Raw genomic sequence first — 20,794 nt, 5'->3', positions numbered from 1 at the left:
CACTAAGTTAGAAGAAGTTGAAATCCAGAAATCAATTCCTTTTACTATAGCAACAAAAACAATAAAATATCTAGGAATAAACCTAACCAAAGAAGTGAAAGACATGTATACTAAAAATTATGCATCACTACTGAAGGAAGTTGAAAAAGACACAAAGAAGTGGAAAGATATTCCATGTTCATGGGTTGGAAGAATTAACATCATCAAAAATGAATATACTACCCAGAGCCATCTACAAATTTAATGCTATCCCCACCAAGATTCCAACTACATTTTTTAGGAGAATAGAACAAATGCTACAAATGTTTTCTGGAATCAGAAAAGACCTAGAATTGCCAAAACAATCTTGAGAAGAAAGAACAGAACTGGAGGCATCCCACTCCCAGATCTCAAATTGTATTATAGGGCCATTGTCATCAAAACTGCTTGGTACTAGAACATGAATAGACACACTGACCAGTGGGATAGAATTTAGAACGCAGAAGTAAACCCCCACACCTACGAACATCTAATCTTTGACAAAGGTGCCCAGACTATTAAATGGGGAAAGCAGAGTCTCTTCAACAAATGGTGTCGGGGAAAAACGGGTTGAACCATGCAGAAAAATGAAAATGAACCACTGTGTTTCACCAAACACAAAAGTAAATTCCAAGTGGATCAAAGACTAGGATGTTTGACCAGAAACCATCAGATACTTAAGAGAAAAATATTGGCAGAACTCTTTTTTGCATAAATTTTAAAGACCTCTTCAATGAAACGAATCCAATTACTAAAAAGACTAGGGCAAGAACAAACCAATGGGAGTACATCAAATTTAAAAGCTTCTGCTAAGCAAAAGAAACCACTACCCAAACAAAAAGACCCTTCAGGGAATAGGAGATCTTTACAAGCCATACACCAGACAAAAGGCTAATAACCTAAATATATAAATACACAACAACAAGAAAACAAATGACCCCATCTAAAAATGGAGAGAGTATATGAACAGAATATTCACCACAGAAGAGATTCAAAAGGCCAAGAAACACATGAAAAATGCTCCAAGTCTTTGATTGTCAGAGATATGCAAATAAAGACGAGTTATCACTTCACTCCTGTGAGAATGTCATACATCAGAAAAGGTAGCAGCAACAAATGCTGGAGAGGTTGTGGTGTCAAAAACCCCTCCTGCACTACTGATGGGAATGTAAATTGGTTCAACCTCTGTGGAGACCAGTCTGGAGAACTCTCAGAAGGCTAGAAATGGGCCTACCCTATGATCCTGCAATTCCTCTCCTGGGGATATATCCTAAGGGACCCAACAAACCCATCCAAAAAGATTTGTGTATACCTATGTTCTTAGCAACACAATTTATAATATTCAAAATCTGGAAGCAATCCAGGTGTCCAACAACAGATGAGTGGCTGAGCAAGTTGTGGTATACACAATAGAATACTACTCAACTATTAAAAATGGTGACTTCACCATTTTCAGCCCATCTTGGACGAAGCTTGAAGAAATCATGTTAAATGAAATAAGTCAGAAAAAGAAGGATGAATATGGTATGATCTCACTCTCAGGCAGAAGTTGAAAAACAAGATCAGAAGAAAAACACAAGTAGACTGTGAAGTAGAATTGGCGTATTGCAGCAAATTAAAAGACTGGGGTTGGTGGGGGTGGAGAGTACAGGTCCAAAAAGGATGACAGAGGACCTATTGGGGGTTGTATTGTTATGTGGAAAACTGGGAAATGTTATGCATGTACAAACTATTGTATTTACTGTTGAATGTAAAACATTAATCCCCAATAAAGAAATTTAAAAAAATGAGTAAAGCCCCCCCCAAAGTTAAACTGACAATAAAATAGTCTACAAATAGCATTAGCCAGTTACAAGTTAAACTATCTATTACTTTCCTTGTTGCTTAATTTTATTATGATTAATTTATTCCACATACACACACATATATATGTATCTTAAAGGCTTAACCTGAAAGAATTACCTACTGATAAATAATATAGAGCAAATGGAGTTCACATATTGACTCTAAAAGAAGGAATAATAATACATGAATAAAATAACACATCTATCATGAATATGGTTGGTGGAAATACTATAGCATTTAAGTAATGAAAAAAAAAACCTGGTCTTTATTGTCCTGATATGTTTAGTTACTAGTAACATCCTCTTCCATTTATGTTAAAAAAAAAATCAATCATTATTTTCAAAGGACAGAGTCTGAGTCTTTTGTTTAATTATTGAATATAACGATAATTTCAAAGTGACTGTCAATAAAGAATTGTGTACCTTTTTGGGGTTCTCTTAACATTTAATCATATAAAAAGAAATTGCAACTTAGTACTTATTTTTTTAAAAATATTTATTCCTTTTTGTTGCCCTTGTTTTATTGTTGTAGTCATTATTGTTGTTGTTGATGTTGTTGTTGTTGAATAGGACAGAGAGAAATGGAGAGAAGAGGGGGAGAGAAAGATAGACACCTGTAGAACTGCTTCACCACTTGTGGCTTGTGAAGTGACTTCCCTGCAGGTGGGGAGCTGGGGCCTCGAACCAGGATCCTTAAACTGGGCAATTGCGCTACCGCCCAACTCCCTTTAGTACTTATCTTCTATACACAATATTTATTTTCAATAAGAATTGTGTGAATACTTACATGCTATAATGTTTCCATATCGGTTTTTTGCTCTATTTTGATCCTTTTTAGCTACATCCCAAGATGCTGACTGCCCTTCAAAGAAGCTCTGAAAAATAAATGAACAAACAAGCAGACTATATTTAACTTCTATCCTTGAATCAGGTTTATCTGTTCTGAAGAAAAAAGTAGTAAAAAATCACTTAAAACTATACTGAGATTCCAACTCATACCTGTGAAAATGACCTACATCAATAAAACAGCAAATGACAGATGTTGGCAAGGTTGTGGAGAAAAAGCGACTCTGCTACACTGCTAGTGGGTATGTAAACTGGCACAACCCTTTAGGAAGACTGTTGGGAGAATCCTTAAACAAATAAAAATGAAACTACTTCATGAGACAGCAATACCCCTCTTACACATTTATCCAAAAGACAGGAAATCGCTAATTTGAAGGGACCTATGCTCCCCTATGTTCATAGCTGCATTAGTCATAGTAGCCAAACAGCCTACATGACTATCTACAGATGACTGGCTAAAGAAGTTATGGGATATATATTCCATGAAGTAGTACTCTGTAATAAAAAAAAATATGGTATTGTGTCTTTTGTGACAAAATAGATGGAACTGGAGGTGATTATGCTTAACCAATTATGTAACCTTAGGGAAAAGCAACTACCAGGTGGTTTCATTCACATGTGGCATCTAGAGAATGGAAATATATGAACTTGTAAAAAAAAAATAAATTAAATTTAAAAATTATTTCTAAGACTTTGGGGTAACTATGGTGGTTATTTGTTATCTTTGGGAGCTAGAAGTATGGCAACACAGAACATTGTAACTCACTATTGATCATGAATAAAAAATTTTTGAAAAGTGAAAATTTCCTTGTAGACTTAAATCCAACATCAAAGGAAACAAAGACAAAGATAAACCAATTGGATCACATCAAACTGAAAATTTGCATAGCAAAAGGAAGCACAATTAAAACAAAAGGACACCACATGGAATGGAAGATACTCTATAGATTTGACAAAATGTTAATAATGAAAAAGTATAAAGAACTCACAAACTTATCAACGATGAAACAAACAATCCCATTAAAAAACATGCGGGAAAGATCTAGACACTTTTCAACAAATAAAATGTCTATTGGTACTTGACTGGTGCACCTGGTTGAGTGCATATTACAATGTGTAAGGACCCAGGCTCAATCCCCTGTTCCCCTCCTGTAGCAATGAAGCTTCACAAGTGATGAAGCAGTGCTGCAGTTGTCTCTCTTTCTCTATCTCTATCTCCACCTCTCTCAATTTCTGTCTCTACAGTAAAAAAAACAAAAATGTACAGACGGTCAATCTTCATGTGAAAAACTGTTCAAAGTCAGTTTATCAAAAAATGCAAATGAAGACACCTTCTCCTTTCGAGAATGCCATGCATTAAAGAGAATAGAAACAACAAATGCTGGCAAGGACTTAGGGGGAGAGGGGGGGACACACATGTCTTCACTGTTAATGGAAATATATAATAATGATCCAGTCCCTGTGGAATATAATCTAGACGTACATTAGTCAGCACTTCCTTACACCTAAGACCGTGTAACAAATGAGTAATTAAAGAAGTTGTGGTATATGCACACCATGGAATATTATTTAGCTGTAATAAACCATAAACCTTTTTTTTTCTTCTTCTTTTTTTTTTTTTTTTGCTACAACATACATGTTTAAGTGAAGTAACCCAGAAGATTAATTACCAGATTCATTGATGGTACCTAAGAAGCAAAGAAAAGGATAATACAGGGTGAAATCTTAATGAACAGCAATCCTTCACAGCAGATCTGAGACCTAGAGGGGAAAATTTGAGGGATTGAGGGATTGAGAATACAGTGCATTATGATGGAAGAGAATGACTGCTGTGGGGAGGTTGAAATGCATCCATATTTGGGGTATGTGAAAACCGCATTCTGAACAAGTATTTCTTCAATAAAGTGATTAAAATATAAAACTTCAGAATTATTTTAATGAGTATCTTTCAAATATGCTTCTGTAGTACTTTTAACAAGAAAAAGAAAACCTGCTTTCTGTTATTACTCTTCATTAAATCATGTGTCACATCCTATTTCAGTTTCTTTGAAGATCATGAAAAGATCTATCCCTCTAAAATAACAGACCATGTGAAAATTAAAAAAAAAAAGTGTCACCATCTCCAAAATCGTTGAAACAGATGACCTTTTGATTGGTTTAAAAATCATGTGCAGCAATATAAAGTATGGTTATAGAGTTCTTACAAAAACAAAAAAAAAACTTGAAAGTTTGGTTGACACAGGAAATAGGGTCTTCAAAGATTCAATGGTCTTTGATGTTACATACATAGGAATACACAGGAAATGAACAAAAAAAGCCATCTGTTTCCAAAGTATAGTATTTCTGGCATGACTCTAAAACAAACGTTTGAATTTCAAAAACAAATTTATTCACTGGCAAATTAGGGTATAGAAATTAATTTTAAATAAAATATAAATGTTAAGAATTTTTCTTGAGTTGAATGTGCTTTCCAAGTAAAGTACTGTTTGAGTTCTTTCATTTTACAAGTGTGAATGGTGGTATGTGATATGGGTGGAAGAGTCTCCCTCTTATTCCTCAACTGATATTACTCAGTAAGTATTTCTCAGTTATAAAGAAACTGTTTTCCTTTTTGCAATGTAGTTTTAGATCATTAATTTAGTCATGAAAGAAAGAGAACCAGAGCATTATTCTGCCATGAGGTGCTTGAGATTGAACTCAGGATCTCATATTTGAGAGCACAACACTCTACTGCTGTTCTACATTTTATTATGTTTGCTGATGGTTCAATTTAAGTCATTAACATTTTAGTTGAAACCCTGACATTCATGTTGGAGTACAAAAGGTTGGAAGAAGAATTTCCCAACAACCTGGTTATAGCTTTTGGTTTCTTATATTGTCTGTGTTTGCAGTATTGCTTTTTTCTTTTAAATAATCACAATAAATAATACACAAAACAGGGTCTGGGTATTGGCACACACAATGCACAAGGTACCCAAGTTCCAAACCCTTGTCCCACCTGCAGGGGGAAGTTTTGTGAGTGGTAAACCAGTGCTACAGGTGTCTTTCGTCCTATCTCCCTCTTTCCTTTCAATTTCTGACAGTTCTATCCAATAAATAAATCAAGATAATTAAAACAATAAACACAAAACAAGTCTAAGAATGATATATAGTACATTTAGAACATAAAGATTGATCTCTTGTCTCATCAGAATATAAACAAAGATGAGAATCACCTACTGTTTTAAACCATTAAAACAACAGAATCCCTAACAATACAATAAAGGTACTTTGCTATGGAATTTCAAAAAGTGTTTTTAAGCCATAGTAAATTAAATTTAAATTCAATATTAAAAAATCTTAAAAATGAATTTAGAAACAGGTAAATCTCTGGAAAAAATATCCTTTATAATAAATGGTGTTTCTCCTTCAATACACACTTGAGAACATATTCATAAACAGGGTATTGGCGGATGCATTCCTCTCCTGCTTATGTAAATGGAGAGAAAAATATTAAAGATCACTGAGTATCCTGGTTAGAAATAACATTTAAGATAATAAGAATTTTTTTTCTTTACCTCATATTCCTCCTTGAACCCATAGCTGTCTGATGTCTTCATAAGATTAATGTGCTGCAACAAGTCAGCTACCCTGATGGCTGGGTGCAACTGTCCTGTCTGGTAAGGGGATTCTGTCCCCTCACAGAGGTAGCGAGGCACATCCAGAAGACGACTGGACTCTGCAGTGGTGCTGTGGTTCTCATCTGACCATTTTCAGATTCCAGAAGATTAAAAAAAGATAAAGTCATCTTGTTTAATATAGTATCTATGGAAATATTTTTAAGACCTGAAGATCTTTCTGATAACATATGGTATCATTCATATGAGAATAAAGCCCTTCAGCTCATTCCAGATATGAAATAAGAACATACTACATGTATGTATATGGTAAGATGACAGATACTACAAGCTTGGAGTAGAAAGACATTCTACTGTTTCTTTCCTTGCTTTCTTTTTTTTTTTTTAAAGGATAAATAGGATCGTTTGCAGAGTTCTTACTTTTTCTTGAGTCTGCAGTCACAGCAGTACAAAGTGGGATCAGACAAGTTGTCAATTAGAGAGGTTATTTTATTGTTAATTAAACAAACTTATTCCCACCCACCCCTCATCCCCACCTCCCTCTAGGAGACCCATTATCCACAGGGCTGCCTTTCTTGCCCCTGTGAATCTGTATCCTACTTCCCAGGACTCCTTACCATAATATACACTCTAGATTGGGGAACAGCAGAATTCTACATAATTATCTCCTGGCCCCACACTACCTGCTAGTCAGGTTACATGGGGATTTATACTATGTATTGCCTTCTTATCTTAATATTATTGTTTCTGTTATTGTTGTGACTACTAATGTAGTTAACTATTCTGGTTACTATATGAAAGAAACTAAGTGATGTCTCCAGGGCAAAATATGTGGCTACTTCCTCTAGAATTCTTCCCTGGGCCATCAAGACTGAGCTACTATAAAATCTTTCTACATGTCATTGTATTATTCTCTATTATAGTAACTTGTTTCCTGACCCGATTTACTCATTAAACAGCAAATTCTTAGAGTATCAAGGCAGAGACATATTTTTCTTTTTATGCTTAGTGACTGGAACTAAGCAGTCACTCAAGAACTATTTCAGTGAATGAGTTAAAATCATTGGAATGCTATACCACCCATATTTGCATGTACTCCTCATCTCAAATGTGTAATTTGTGTAACATGAAAAGAAATTTTCATGTCTCTTTCTGTATTAGAAGGAAGAAGAAAACAAGAACATTTAACCTATGAAGAATAAACATTATTTTAATGACCATAATACTAATCATTACAATGAATATGAACATGCTTATATATTCATCACATTTAAACTTACCAGTTAAAAAAAAAACCAAAATTTTAAAGGATGCTATTTTTAAAAAGCATTTTACTGCCATAGTCATTACAGAAGAGAAAGTACACTCTTAGGGGAACTTCTGTTTTTAATGACAATGCATACGATAGAGAACGAAATTTAATTAACAGTTAAACATGTTTCAAGTGCTGGTACATTTGCCTGCTCTATCACCAACTCTACAAATAGGATATGGCAAAAAATGAATTGTTGTCCCCATGATAAACATTTTTTCTTCCTGGAGAAAGGAAAAAAAACAAAAAAAGAACCCCACAATCAGATTTGTGTGCTTCTGTAATTTTGCTTGATTGCATTTATTTTACTTTCTCTTATTAAGTTGAATGCATTTCCCCATTTCTATCTAAACATACCACACAAAATCAAACAACTTCCTAGCTGTGACCTAACCACCTGACTGAATTATTGCTCCATACCCACCCCTCAACACACAAACATTGGTAGCAGCTGGATCTATGAGTCTTTCCTGTTCTTCCTATGAGATTGATCTTTGCTAAATATTATAGTCTAAATAAAATGACATAAAGAATATGCACATCTTGTCAATAAAATCAAATTCAGAAACTTCTGATCTGGCAACTATTATAGTATATACAGTTTAGAATATGAAATAAAGAAAACAGATTATGTCAGAAAAACAAAATGTAATGAGCTCAAGCTGGAATGAGGAATCCGGGGCTCTGTGGAGCAGACTCAGAGCTCACATTGAATCTGTTGACGCAGTGGAATATTTACAACTTTAGAGGTTTCAGTGAGAAACACAGAGTTCATCCATATTTCCAATTGTACATAATTGTGTTTCAGTAAGAAATACAATGCCTTTTGTTTATCATTAAGCTTTAATACAGTAGTATAATAAGTAATATTCTTAAATAATATTTTCTGAATACATTTTCACTTTATAAAATAATCTAGTAATGTGACTAGCAGTGAGAGTATATGTAATAATCACTATCCTAATTACACATTTAAATGTAATAACTTCTAATCTCTCTTGGATAGAAAGGCTTTCTATAATTATTTGCAATAAACTTACCAGTTATAGGGACTTTAACCCAATGAAGCAGTAAAACACAAAAACAAAAATATGAATCAATACAAAAAGTTTCTAAGCTATTTAAAAGTCAGTAACTAGCTATCAATATCAAGCAATACTTAAAGTAATTTCAAAGATTGCTTTATAAATACAAAATCAATGTGATGTATAACAACTGAAAACAATATGATTCCAAAGACGGAAAAAGCAATAAACTGCTCTCACAGCTAATATGATTAATGAAAATTTTAATTTTAAAGACAAAATTTTAAAGACAGTCAACCAACTTGACTTTCAGAGTGTAATAAAACGTGTACTGATTGTTCATATGAAGGCATTTTTTCACTCTTCTATTAACTCTTATTTAAACATAAATATCTCTTTACACAGAAAAAAATTAGCTTTTATCTAAACTTTATAGTTCATGGAACATCTCATCTTCTTATAAAATTTCATGGAAAAGGTATGATAAGGATTATGTCTCAAGAGGCAGAGAAACAAAAGTATAAAACATAATGACCTTACATAAGAGTTCCTAGGAGGACTGAAACTTGGACCCAATCCACATATTCTTGGAAGAGTACTGTAATTTTTTTTAACATTATGGAAGGCATTTTTTCATTGGCTGTTTATATTTTAATTGAATGATGCTAATTAATTTGATTCTGACAATAGTCATCAATGGAAGATGATACTTTTTTATTATTTTAATGCTATACCATGCATCATGATTCCTGGTTTCCCCTTAAAGGATTATGCCAGCCCTTGGGTTGAATTCCCTAATTCAATTGTCTGGTATTATTGGTGTGAACATTAAAGGGTATTACAATCAGTGACTGCACTTCAGACCCTTTAAGATTCTGTATTATTTGTATTCTAAAATTGTAACTTTCATTATTGTAGTAAAGAGGATGTAGTTATTTAACTAAATTATTTGTGTAGTTTCTAATATTCAAAAAATGTAACTGAGTATTGAATGCACAGATAATAAAAACATATATAAAATGTAAACAAAAACTGTATGTTCAGAAACAATTACAATATAAAATATTAGAAATGAGAACATAAAATATTTATCTGACAATCTTTGCAACTACTTTTATAGAAGTTTTAAACAAAGACTGAAGTAAAACTGATATGAAACTTATGAACATGCAAACTGTTCATGAATAACTGGTGAATAATCAATCAAGGTATAGAATGTAAATTAAAATAAATACATTGTATTCTTAAATTAAAAATCATTATGATTTTATATCCATAAATGGACATATAACTTATATAATAGTGAATCTTCTTCTGAATTTCTTAAAAGGTAACTTGTGATGTAATAATGTGCATATAAAATGTAAAATTCTACATCAATATATAGTAATTTACCAGCATTTATAAATGTTAATAAGGACAAACCCAAAGAAAATGCACAATTCTTAGTCTTATCTTAGAAGTATGTTGAAATGTTTTAGAATTTGGAGTACTTGGAAAGTTCTTTATCACCAGATACATTACTAAAGACAAATTGTGTGGCACTGTACCTTGAAACATGTGCACAGTTATATCCTACTAACAAATTTATAAAAATTAGTACAAATGAAGAACAACTGCACTTTTGCTCCAAGTCCAGTAGAATGAAAAAGCAAACCTCACTAATTTGAATTCCTAGATCTGATTGGGTCAGTCACAGTTTCTACCACAGATATGACCATGGCTGTACATTTGAAATTAAGCTGCTTCCTGAACTATAAATAAGTACTGTGCAGACAATATTATAACCCATGCAAGGAAGTATGATCCATGCAAAGAAAAGGTTATAAAGAATTAGGGCCTCACCTAACACAGCAGTCGGCACAAGTGGATCATTGGGCACTGTAGGAAAACAAAACTCATGAAGGAATATATTGCCCTACAGTTATATTTCACAATCAAGAGTTTTAAAATAATTTATGTCTTCTTCAGAAATTTTACTGAAAAAAATAAATATACTTGCTAAAGTTCCTTTAAGTCTATAAGCTGAAAGGGTAAGTATTTGAACTTGTTTTATTTAAAAGCTGATGGAAAGGTATATCTAAAATTATAGTTTACAACTTTATTCAATATAAGAAGACAGGAAGACATTATAAAGATTGTTAAATTAAGGTAAAAGCATGCATTTTAGATATAGCAAATGTAAATTGCTGAGAGGAATAATTATCTCACATTCAGTCTCAAATTTTTCAGTCAGCTGTAGGGAATAGTTTAATCCCTTTTCCAAGTTCACAAATGTACATTCATAATTACACAGGTGAATTCAAGTTTCTTAATAAGAAACTCTGTAGACCACTGACTTAAATTTTGGAAAAATAAAAATAATTTCATATTCTTAGTTAATTAAATATTAAATTAATTAAATTAAGTAGTTAGAGAGATGATATACCTATATATTCTAGAAAACATACAATAAAAAATTATGCCATTTCTCTCATTTACAGTGAAATATAGAGCAAATAAGGTCTTGTCATTATCAAAAGTAAATTTCAGAATTACCCACAAGGCATTTCAAAGTACTAATTTGGTGTAGATAAATATAAAGTAAAATGATAGGCTGCTTTTAGGACCAGTAATTATGGAAAAACTCCAGAAATGAACATTTCAAGTAAATCTATCCTTTCAGAAAAGTCATATGTGCATACAAGTTACAAATGCTTTCTTTTTCTCAGTCATAAAACTACAGTCTGTATATAAAATAATACTATTATTGTTGACTTATTTTATTATATACATAAAAAATAAATTGAAGTAGGGAAACCTTTGGGATCTGTGATAGTATGTCTTTTTATGCACAAGAGTAAATATGATGTACCTTCTGCAACCATCAATTTTAACTGAGGATTTGAAAAAAATAAAGTCCCATAATTTAACTTAAATTTAGGTAACAAAGAAGAAATATAAAACTAGAAAACAAGATATAAATTTTAACAGGGAAATTGAACATAAATGGTAATACTGATCATGATGCAATTATACAAAAAATCTGCTACTAAACAACAGAAATATTTTAGTTCACAGATATTTAAAATTCTTGAGATGAATGAGAGGAAGGATGAATGGATAGAGGCATAGAATAATGGATTTCACTATTCTCTGTCAATATCCCAGTAAATGTAGACTTGGAATTCTCTCCAGAGAATTAAGAACATATTGACTGACATATCCTTATTTATGTATTTTTTATTGCCACCAGGGATATTGCTGAGGATTTGTGCCCGAACATGTATCCACTGCTTTTGGTAGCATTTTTTTTTTCTGTTCTTCAATCTCCATTTCCTCCCCCCCCCCCTTTTTTTGGTAGAACAGAAAGAAACGAAGACTGGAGGGGGAGACAGAGAGAGGGTGAAAAATACAGCCTCCAGCTTTCTTCATTTTCTGTGAAGCTTGTCCTCTGGAATTGGTGAATGGGGCTTTGAACTGGGTTTCTTGTGTTAATAGCAGCACTAGTACTTAACAGGGTGCACCACTGCTCGGGATCCCCTCCCCTGGTTAATTTTTTTTTTTTTTTTACCAAATCTCCATGAGTCTAAAGAAGATTGTTTTAAAAGAATAATTTTGCCTGCACTAATAATTCTCAGAAAGGATGATGATTTACCTCCTATAATAAAATGAGCTTTTAAAAAATATTTATTCATTCTCTTTTGTTGCCTTTATTGTTGTAGTTATTATTGTCTTCATTGTTGGGTAGCACAGAGAGAAATGGAGAGAGGAGGGGAAGACGGGGGGGAGGGGAGAGGGGAAGATAGACACCTGCTGACTTGCTTCACCGCTTGTGAAGCTACCCTCCTGCAGGTGGGGGGCCGGGGGACCGGATACTTATGCGTTGTGCCACGTGCGCTTAACCCACTGTGCTACCACCCGACTCCCTAAAAGTGAGCTTTTTTTTATATATAGAGGCAGGTTCGAATGGCAAAATAAGTATCAATAGTTTCTGACGTGTGGTAATTTTACGGAGAAAATAAAAATTTTAAAAAGCCAAAAGAGATACTGGATCTGAAGAGAAGCCTGAGTGTGCAATCATGATATATGATTTGTTATGAAAAAAATTAATTTGCGATGTCCCTTGTGATACAGTATAAAAATCCAGATAATATGATGTTAAGCATAATCTAATATCAAGAACATAAGCCTTCTAGTAAACTCCATAATATATCTTTTCTCCCTCTTTAGTTGCTTTTTCCTTCTCTTTGATTCTTTTTCTTTTTTTCATTTTTTTGTTGTCCTTTTTTATCATTATTATTGTTCTTATTGCTGTCGTTGTTGTTGGATAGAACAGAGAGAAATCAAGAGAGGAGGGGAAGACAGAGAGGGGGAGAGAAAGACACCTGCAGACCTGCTTCACTACCTGTGAAGTGAATCCCTGACACGTGGGGAGCCAGGAGCTCAAACGAGGATCCTCATGCAGGTCCTTGTGCTTTGCACCATGTGCGCTTAAACTGCTGTGCAACTGCTCAGCTACCTGATTCTGTTTCTATTCAAATGGTAATATGTAGAGTTCAGGATCAACTTAGAGAGCCTTGAAAATCATGTACTAAATTTTACTGGAAAAAAAAAGAAACTTACATCTTGGACTAAAATTATGTTGGTCCATGAAGGTGATGGAAAGAGGATCTTCCGCATGCATTGTGCTCTGGTCGGCATAACTTCGATCCATTGCATTCACCATGTGAGTCATCTCCTGCCTGGTATTCCCCATAGCATCTTTGCGTTTTTTAGCAAGTTTGCTGTCAAGGAAAAGATAAAAGGAAATTTTTAGCACATGGGATAAAGGAAACTAAACATCAGCAGCAAGTAGTAGTTTTAGGAAACCCAAGGATAAAAATGCAAGCATTGTTTAGAAACAAATCAACGGTTTGATATTTTAGCAATATCCATTGATGGCCAAAACAATAAAATACTATTGTATTTGTCATATTGATACTTCAGCATTCAAAGTCAACACAAACCTCTCACAATTTCTTGCACTGTATGCTAGCCACCAAATAAAATAGACAAAGATCCCATTCTTCATTCTGTACCATCATCCAGTTAAAAAAATGCAAGATGTGCACCATTAAAATAATGAGAAATATAACTGTAAAATTAGACCAAACCTAAGCTACAAATTTATAGAATCAACCCCAACTAGATATGGATTAAACTACATGCAGTAAAGGAAAAGTACTTTGAGGAAAGCTTAGAAAAAAGCTTTGTAGAATAATTCTATGGATGATTAAAATCTTGAATCATACACATCGTCAAATCTTAAAAACATGTTTTAGAACTACATGGCAAAAAAAAAATCCACTGTAAAGATGCTTTGTAAATGGAGCACTACTCACTACTGACATCTTTAATATTACTTAAAAATGCAAAGCACATTATATTTCTTGAGAATGTTACACATGAAACATGCAATTAAGAAAACTAGTGTGTAAAATTATGTTACATTAATAAGGCAATTTGTACATGATTTAAATAAAGACACTAACAGTCTAAACATACACTAAATAAAGACTCCAAGAGTAGCCAGATTACATTTCTAAATTTATGATAGCACTTTAAGTTGCTTTGGACATATTCTTTAGTTGTTATAATAATCCTACTATTCAATTAAGTTATTAGCTAGAACATTACTTTCTTTTGCATCCAAAAAATAATGATTTACCTCCTATAATAATTATAATAATGACCCTGGTGGCAATAAAAATATATTATCTCTGGGGCTCTGAGTGGGCACTACAAACCCACTATTCCTGGAATTCATTTTCCACATTTTGTTGCCCTTGTTATTATTGTTGTTGGACAGGACAGAGAGAAATCAAAAGAGGAAGGGAAGACAGACAGGGGAAAGAAAGATAGACATCTGCAGACCTGCTTCACTGCTTGTGAAGTGACCCCTTGCAGATGGGGAGTCAGGGGCTGGAACCAGGACACGTAGCACGTCCTTGTGCTTTGTGCCATGTGTGCTTAACAGTTAACCCGCTGCACTACAGCCTGCTCCCCGACACAAATTTGGTTTACATTAGTATTTATGTTAAATACACTACAAATCTTTTAAAGAGCTCAATTAGTAGTTATGTTTATTTTCAAAGATTTTTTCCTTTCAAAAACTTACTCTGATGATTTGAGAGTTACACCAGTGTAAAATATTTTTCTCTGAAAATTATAGGAGTTGATCTGATGGTACATAACCAACACACTCAACCACTCAACATACTGATCAAAAAAGAAACCATAAAGTGTAATTTAGGCATGAGAATGGTACTGGTAGTTTTAGAAAGAATTTTTACTCTAATGACACCACTAGTGAGAAGAAAGCAATGACAAAGAATAGCACACCACAGCCTGCACTAACACCACAGCCTGCACTAACACCACACCATCACAACCACTACCCCCACCATCACTACCATCACCACAGTTTATTAGCGGGAATTGCTCTACCCAGTGAAAGAGTAATTCTCTCTTTAATCTCCTAGGCAAGGGGGTAAATACCATGTACAAAACATAGTTTTCAGACAGGTAATAAAAACTGGTATCACTGATTTCTAAAATGCCCTCTGAAAGAGTGAGGATTGTAGAAACCTGGAGAGCAGTTTAGGAGTAAATATCAAAAGTGTAGTTTGATCCCAGTGTCTGAATTTTATTTTCAAGTTATTTTAAAAGAGAAGTCATAAATTTGAGTATTTGTTTGAATTTGTTGATATTTTCCAAGTGAATTCCCTTTAGAAAGCACTGCATGAGGGAAAAAGTAAACATTAACAACTTGTGAATTTCTTTAAAGACGTCACCTTCTTGACTCACCTCTAAGTCATCCAATAGGACATTTGTTCTTTGACCTATAATATTTGGCTAAATGTATTTCTATCTTGCTTTATCATGGATCATTTATCTAACCTGTGTCAGGGTAGGTTTCATTCTCAGGGTATTTTTAGAGTCCCATGTCTTCTGTCTATAATAACACTATAAGATGTCATTACAAACATCCTTTTTTAAGTATTTTTCCCTCTAAGTATTCCATGAACAGAAAGGCCATCTGTATATATGTAGCATTTAAAGTTGTGTCTGTTACTATCGGGTAGTCTACAAATATTTGTTGAATGAATGAATTAGCTCTGTTACATGCTTAACAGTTTTCATTTGTTACTTCAATTAATTTTCAGAGCAACCCAGTTTAAAAAAAGCATAAGGATTCTAACTGTATAGACGAGTGCATGATGGCTCAGACAAGTTAAATAACTTCCTGAGATTTACCTGTTTAATAAGGAGTGAAGAATAACCTGATTCCCAGGGCTAAACTTGTACTACATCTGACTGTTGTCATTTACTTTTTATATTGCCACATTCCAAAGTCATATCCTCGGCATTAAACATTAGTTATTGTGAATTTCAGAAGAAAAATGTGTAAAAATACTTAACCACTGAAAAATTTTTAAGTTGCTGAAAGGTATTTAAGAAATAGCTTTCAGGACTGGGGAAGACTGAATAATTGCTACACAGAAGACTTTGATGCCTGATGTTTGGAGATCCCAGGACCAACTTCCAGCACCAACATAAGCAGTGCTCTGGTCTCTCTGTAGCTTTTCTTCCGCATCTCGCTCATTAAAAAATATATAATAATAATTAAAAAAATAACTTTCAGGGAGTCAGGCAGTAGCGCAGTGGCTTAAGCACACACGGCGCAAAGCACAAGGATTGGCATAAAGATCCTGGTTGGAGCCCCTGGCTCCCCACCTGCAGAGGGGTCGCTTCACAAGTGGTGAAGCAGGTCTTCAGGTGTCAGTCTTTCTCTCTCCCTCTCTGTCTTCCCCTCCTCTCTCCATTTTTCTCTGTTCTATCTAACAACGACATCAATAACAACAATAATAATGACAACAAGAATAAAACAACAAGGACAACAAAAGGGAAAAAAATAGCCTCCAGGAGCAATGGATTCGTGGTGCAGGTACCGAGCCCCAGCAATAACCCTGGAGGCAAGATAAATAAATAAAATAACTTTGATTCTTTGTTGGGCAAGAAGAAATAATTCATTAATCAAAATATATGTAATGTTGGGGCAAGGGAGTACTTGGTGGAGAGCATGCATTACCATGATGAGGGACTGGCTTCAAGCCCTTCCTCCCTATTTTCAGGGGGAAACTTCATAAACAGCAAAGCAGTGCTGCAGGTCTCTCCCTTCCTGTCTCCAACTTCCTTCTTGATTTCTATCTCTATACAAAATAAACTAAATATTTTAAAAATATATATAATATTGAAGTGAATAAATACAGTCCAACCTGAATTTTGGATTAGATATCATATATAAAATTGAAACTAGCAGGGGAGATAGCATAGTGGCTATTTATGCAAAGAGATTTTCATGCATGAGGCCCTGAAGCCTCAGGTTCAATACTCTGCATCGCCATAAGCCAGAGCTTTTTTTTTTCTGGGAAAAAAAAAAAGTAAAATTGAAACTATGACTCTAAAAGAAAAAAAAAAAGCATGTCTAAATTTTGAGGCTTTATTTAAAAAAATACATGATTTATATATAACTCACAAATGAAGAAGTAAGTAGTGAATTTGTCAAATGCATTGGACTTTTGCTTTCAGATTCACAAACCTTTGACAATTGTCAAATCATAAAGGGACATATGCCCATTGCTAATATCTACCAGTCACAAATTATCAGCTTGTTTCGTATAACTGCAACCTCACAACAACCCTGTGAACAGGATAGACTATTAGAAAATTCAGGCTACTAGAAAAATTAAAAAAGAATAGTATCAGAATTCAGTATTTGGATCAAGAACTGATAAGTCACTAAGACAATGGTAGTGAATGTTCGCTCAAAGATCATGTCTGGTTTTCTTTTGAATTTAACCCTTTACTATTTCTACTTTTAATTAAAATAATATTTAATTCAGAGTAGCTTCACTAGAAATGTTTAAGCAATTTAAGTATATATATATGTGACATTATTTGAAGTATGATAGATAATGCTCATAATAAATAATAGTTATTGATTTCTGTGTGTTTGATGTTTTGCCTTCCTCTAACCAAACAGCATATATAATATGCACTTCAGGATAGCTAGGTAATTCATTTTGTAACTACTTAAGTTTGACAGATGTGTAAGTGACTCATTATCAAAGCATTCAGCATAAACTGCAGACGAATAATATATAGGTGGGTTCTAAAGAGGAAAAATGTTCCATCACTGTCTGAAATAATACAGTTAATTGCTTTTAGTTTCATTCAACATAATTTAATAAGTATAATATATAGAGTTCATCATTATAAGCTGGGACCACTGCTAATTTATATCTGCTTGCCTTAATAGATTTTAAGAAGTCAAATGTTTATTTTATATATAACATGTTGGTAAAGTTTACTGTAGTCAGGATTCACTAAATTTTGTTATAGAGCTAGCTTAAATTTACCTAGTAAAATACTTTGGGGCATATGCCTCAAATATGCTTAATCGTAATTCTTAAGTATTAAAAGTTGGTGGATCAACTACTGGTCAAGTGGTATTCAAAAAATGTATTGTATGTCATTTAAATTGGATGAATTCCCTGTACCCAAGGTGATGAAGTGAAAATGACTAGGGAAATAAAGTGGACAATATTTTCCCACCTCATCCAAACAAGTGACCCCTATTGAAGTTTTGGTTAAACTATAAACTTTGGAAGAGAAATTTAACACTAGGCCATTAGTTTGATTTTTCATTATTTCTATTATAAATTTGTATTTTGTGTAGGGTATACAGGGTGGTTTTTTTTTTTTTTTTTGTCTTGCTCTTTATAATTTTCTTTTTTCTGACTCCAGAGCTGAGTGCTGGCACGAGGAATCCACTTCTCTTGGTAAGCTTTTTTTTTTTTTTTTCCATTTTCTTGGATAGGGCAGAGAGAAATTGAGAGGATAGGAGGAGATGGAGAGGGAGTGAGAAAGATAGAAATGTACAGACCCGCTTTTCCACTTAAGGTTCCCTTCTGCAGGTGGGGAGCTGGAAGCAGGAACTCAGATTCTTGCACGGGTCCTTGTGCCTAGTACTATGTGTGCTTAACTAGATGCGCCACTGCTGGGCTCCTAAAATTTTTTTTTGTTTATTATTTTAGATAGAGATGCAGAGAAATTGAAATGGAAGGGGGAGATAAGACGAAAGAAAGAGAAACCTGCAGCACTGCTTCACTGTTTGTGAAGTTTTGCTGCAACAGTTGGGATAGAGGCTTGAGACTGGGAACTTGTGAACTGTCTGTCACGTGTGCACTGTACCAGATGCACCACCGTCCAGCCCCCTGTTCTTGATTTTGAAAAGTTATTGGTCTTTGGGTGGGTGTTGGGAATGGCATGAAAGGTTTCAACAACTACACTATTAACCCCACTTCCCCACCTCAATAAAATGATTTGAAAAAAAAAATCTTTCTGCTACTTAAATTACAGTGGGAGAACTTATTTTTTCTTACTCTTGAACTTTTGTGTTTCATTGATTCTGCACTATTATAATCCTGCACACTTTTTACAAATGCATACTGTCTAGATTTTTGTTTTTGATCAAAGATATACTGAAGTTATAACCCATCCTGGATTCCTTGAAATGTGAAGAGAGATGTTGTTATATGTAAATTTGACTTGATTTGCATCTTGGAATAAAGAGGTAACTTGTGCCATTTTGTTAAATATAACACTACTGCATAAAAATAAAGATTAGTCAACTACAACTACTATCACTACTTTGCTAGACTAGTCAGGTACCTTAAGTATAGAACTAAGTAAATAATGGTTGGGCTATAAACTCAAGCTAGTTATGGAAAACTGTAAATAAAAATTAAAAGTAGCTGAACATATACAAATACAATATCCCTTTAAAAAAAAGATTAACAAAGTAAGGTAATAGATAAAACATTGTAGCTTTAGATTCCAGAATACATTTTTTGATATGTCACCAAAATTGTAAACATTTTTTTTTGAAAAGGGATATTGCATCTTTAACAAATGTAAAGTTGTATATCACCCATTTTCTACTTACAGGTAGTAGGAGTAAGAATAGTAGCTCCTCCTGGCAAGCAAATCACAGACAGTGGGAAAAGAGAAGCAATGGTGAATGAAAAGCATGACTCTATCACATTCAATAAAGCAGAAAAAAATGTGTGCTAAAAATAAAAATAAGGTAAACATAAAATAAAATTCATGTGTTTTGGTTTGCACTTCAATTTGCTCATGCATTGGTAAGATATATTATGCCATGCAATTTAACAGACAGATATGCAATAGAAAAAATGAAGTTTTAAATATATAATTTGGAAAAATTAACATGCCAACATTTCTTAATAGCGAAAAAATTGAAAAAAAGTGAATGGATTGTGTCATTTAAACATGCAATTTAGCATAATATCATCCATTACTATTTATATGTCATGACAGATGGATCAGCTATGTGCAGAACTTGTACATGAGTTCTTTTTCTTTGCATACATTACATAAAATCTATTAGGTTAATATAGTGTATATGTAAGATGACACCTAAATATAAAAATGTCAGAGTATCTCAATGGTTTACAGGTACATACACATATGCGTATATATGTAAATTTACATATGCACCATATACTAAATATACACAAAAAAGATTTCTACAGTAGATGTCTGTGACCATGATATAATACACAAACATTTACTGTAATAAAACATAATTTAATATTTGTTTGGAATTATTAATGTATTCATGCTGTGCATTTAAAGTATAATACATAACCAATGAAAAATGGCATACATTTAGAAATAATTCAACAGCTAAAAATTAAAGAATGATGTTGCGTTTGAAAGATGCAATATCCCTTTTCTTAGCCTAAAGACTTACTTTATATATACCTTCAGTTGTAGAATTTTACTAAATTGAATTCCAAACCATTTCTTTATAAAACAACCAAAAGCACACACTGGTTTTTTTTTTTTTGCATCTGATAAATAAATCTACATATAGTATTACCAGAAAGGGATAAAGTCTTGAGGAAAAAAATATAACAATTTCCCAAAAAAATAAAGATTGCAAGGGCCTAAAATCAGTTTTCATTATTTTATTATAAATTTTATGTACTGAGAGGGGAATTACATTGGATACCTAAATGT

At 33.4% G+C, this 20,794-nt stretch overlaps 1 protein-coding gene across 7 annotated transcripts in view; it reads right to left on the bottom strand.

Moving 5' to 3' along the window:
- Positions 1 to 20,794, bottom strand: part of PTPRK (protein tyrosine phosphatase receptor type K) — a 603,479-nt gene that overhangs the window by 36,645 nt on the left and 546,040 nt on the right. For 3 of the 7 annotated variants that reach the window (XM_060190487.1, XM_060190488.1, XM_060190489.1), the window contains exons 15-18: positions 13,268 to 13,428; positions 10,508 to 10,543; positions 6,266 to 6,450; positions 2,650 to 2,737 (exon numbers count right to left, since the gene is read on the bottom strand). In XM_060190487.1, coding sequence (XP_060046470.1) covers positions 2,650 to 2,737; positions 6,266 to 6,450; positions 10,508 to 10,543; positions 13,268 to 13,428 — 470 coding nt within the window. Of the gene's footprint in view, positions 1 to 2,649; positions 2,738 to 6,265; positions 6,451 to 7,515; positions 7,862 to 10,507; positions 10,544 to 13,267; positions 13,429 to 20,794 lie in introns of those variants that run through there. The other 4 variants (XM_007524994.3, XM_007524996.3, XM_007524995.2 and 1 more) reach the window with 2 other exon arrangements.

Source organism: Erinaceus europaeus, chromosome 4, assembly GCF_950295315.1.
Source record: "Erinaceus europaeus chromosome 4, mEriEur2.1, whole genome shotgun sequence".
NCBI classification, from domain to species: domain Eukaryota; kingdom Metazoa; phylum Chordata; class Mammalia; order Eulipotyphla; family Erinaceidae; genus Erinaceus; species Erinaceus europaeus.
The sequence above is the reverse complement of the archived record's forward strand: the minus strand, read 5'-3'. Positions and strand labels throughout refer to the sequence as shown.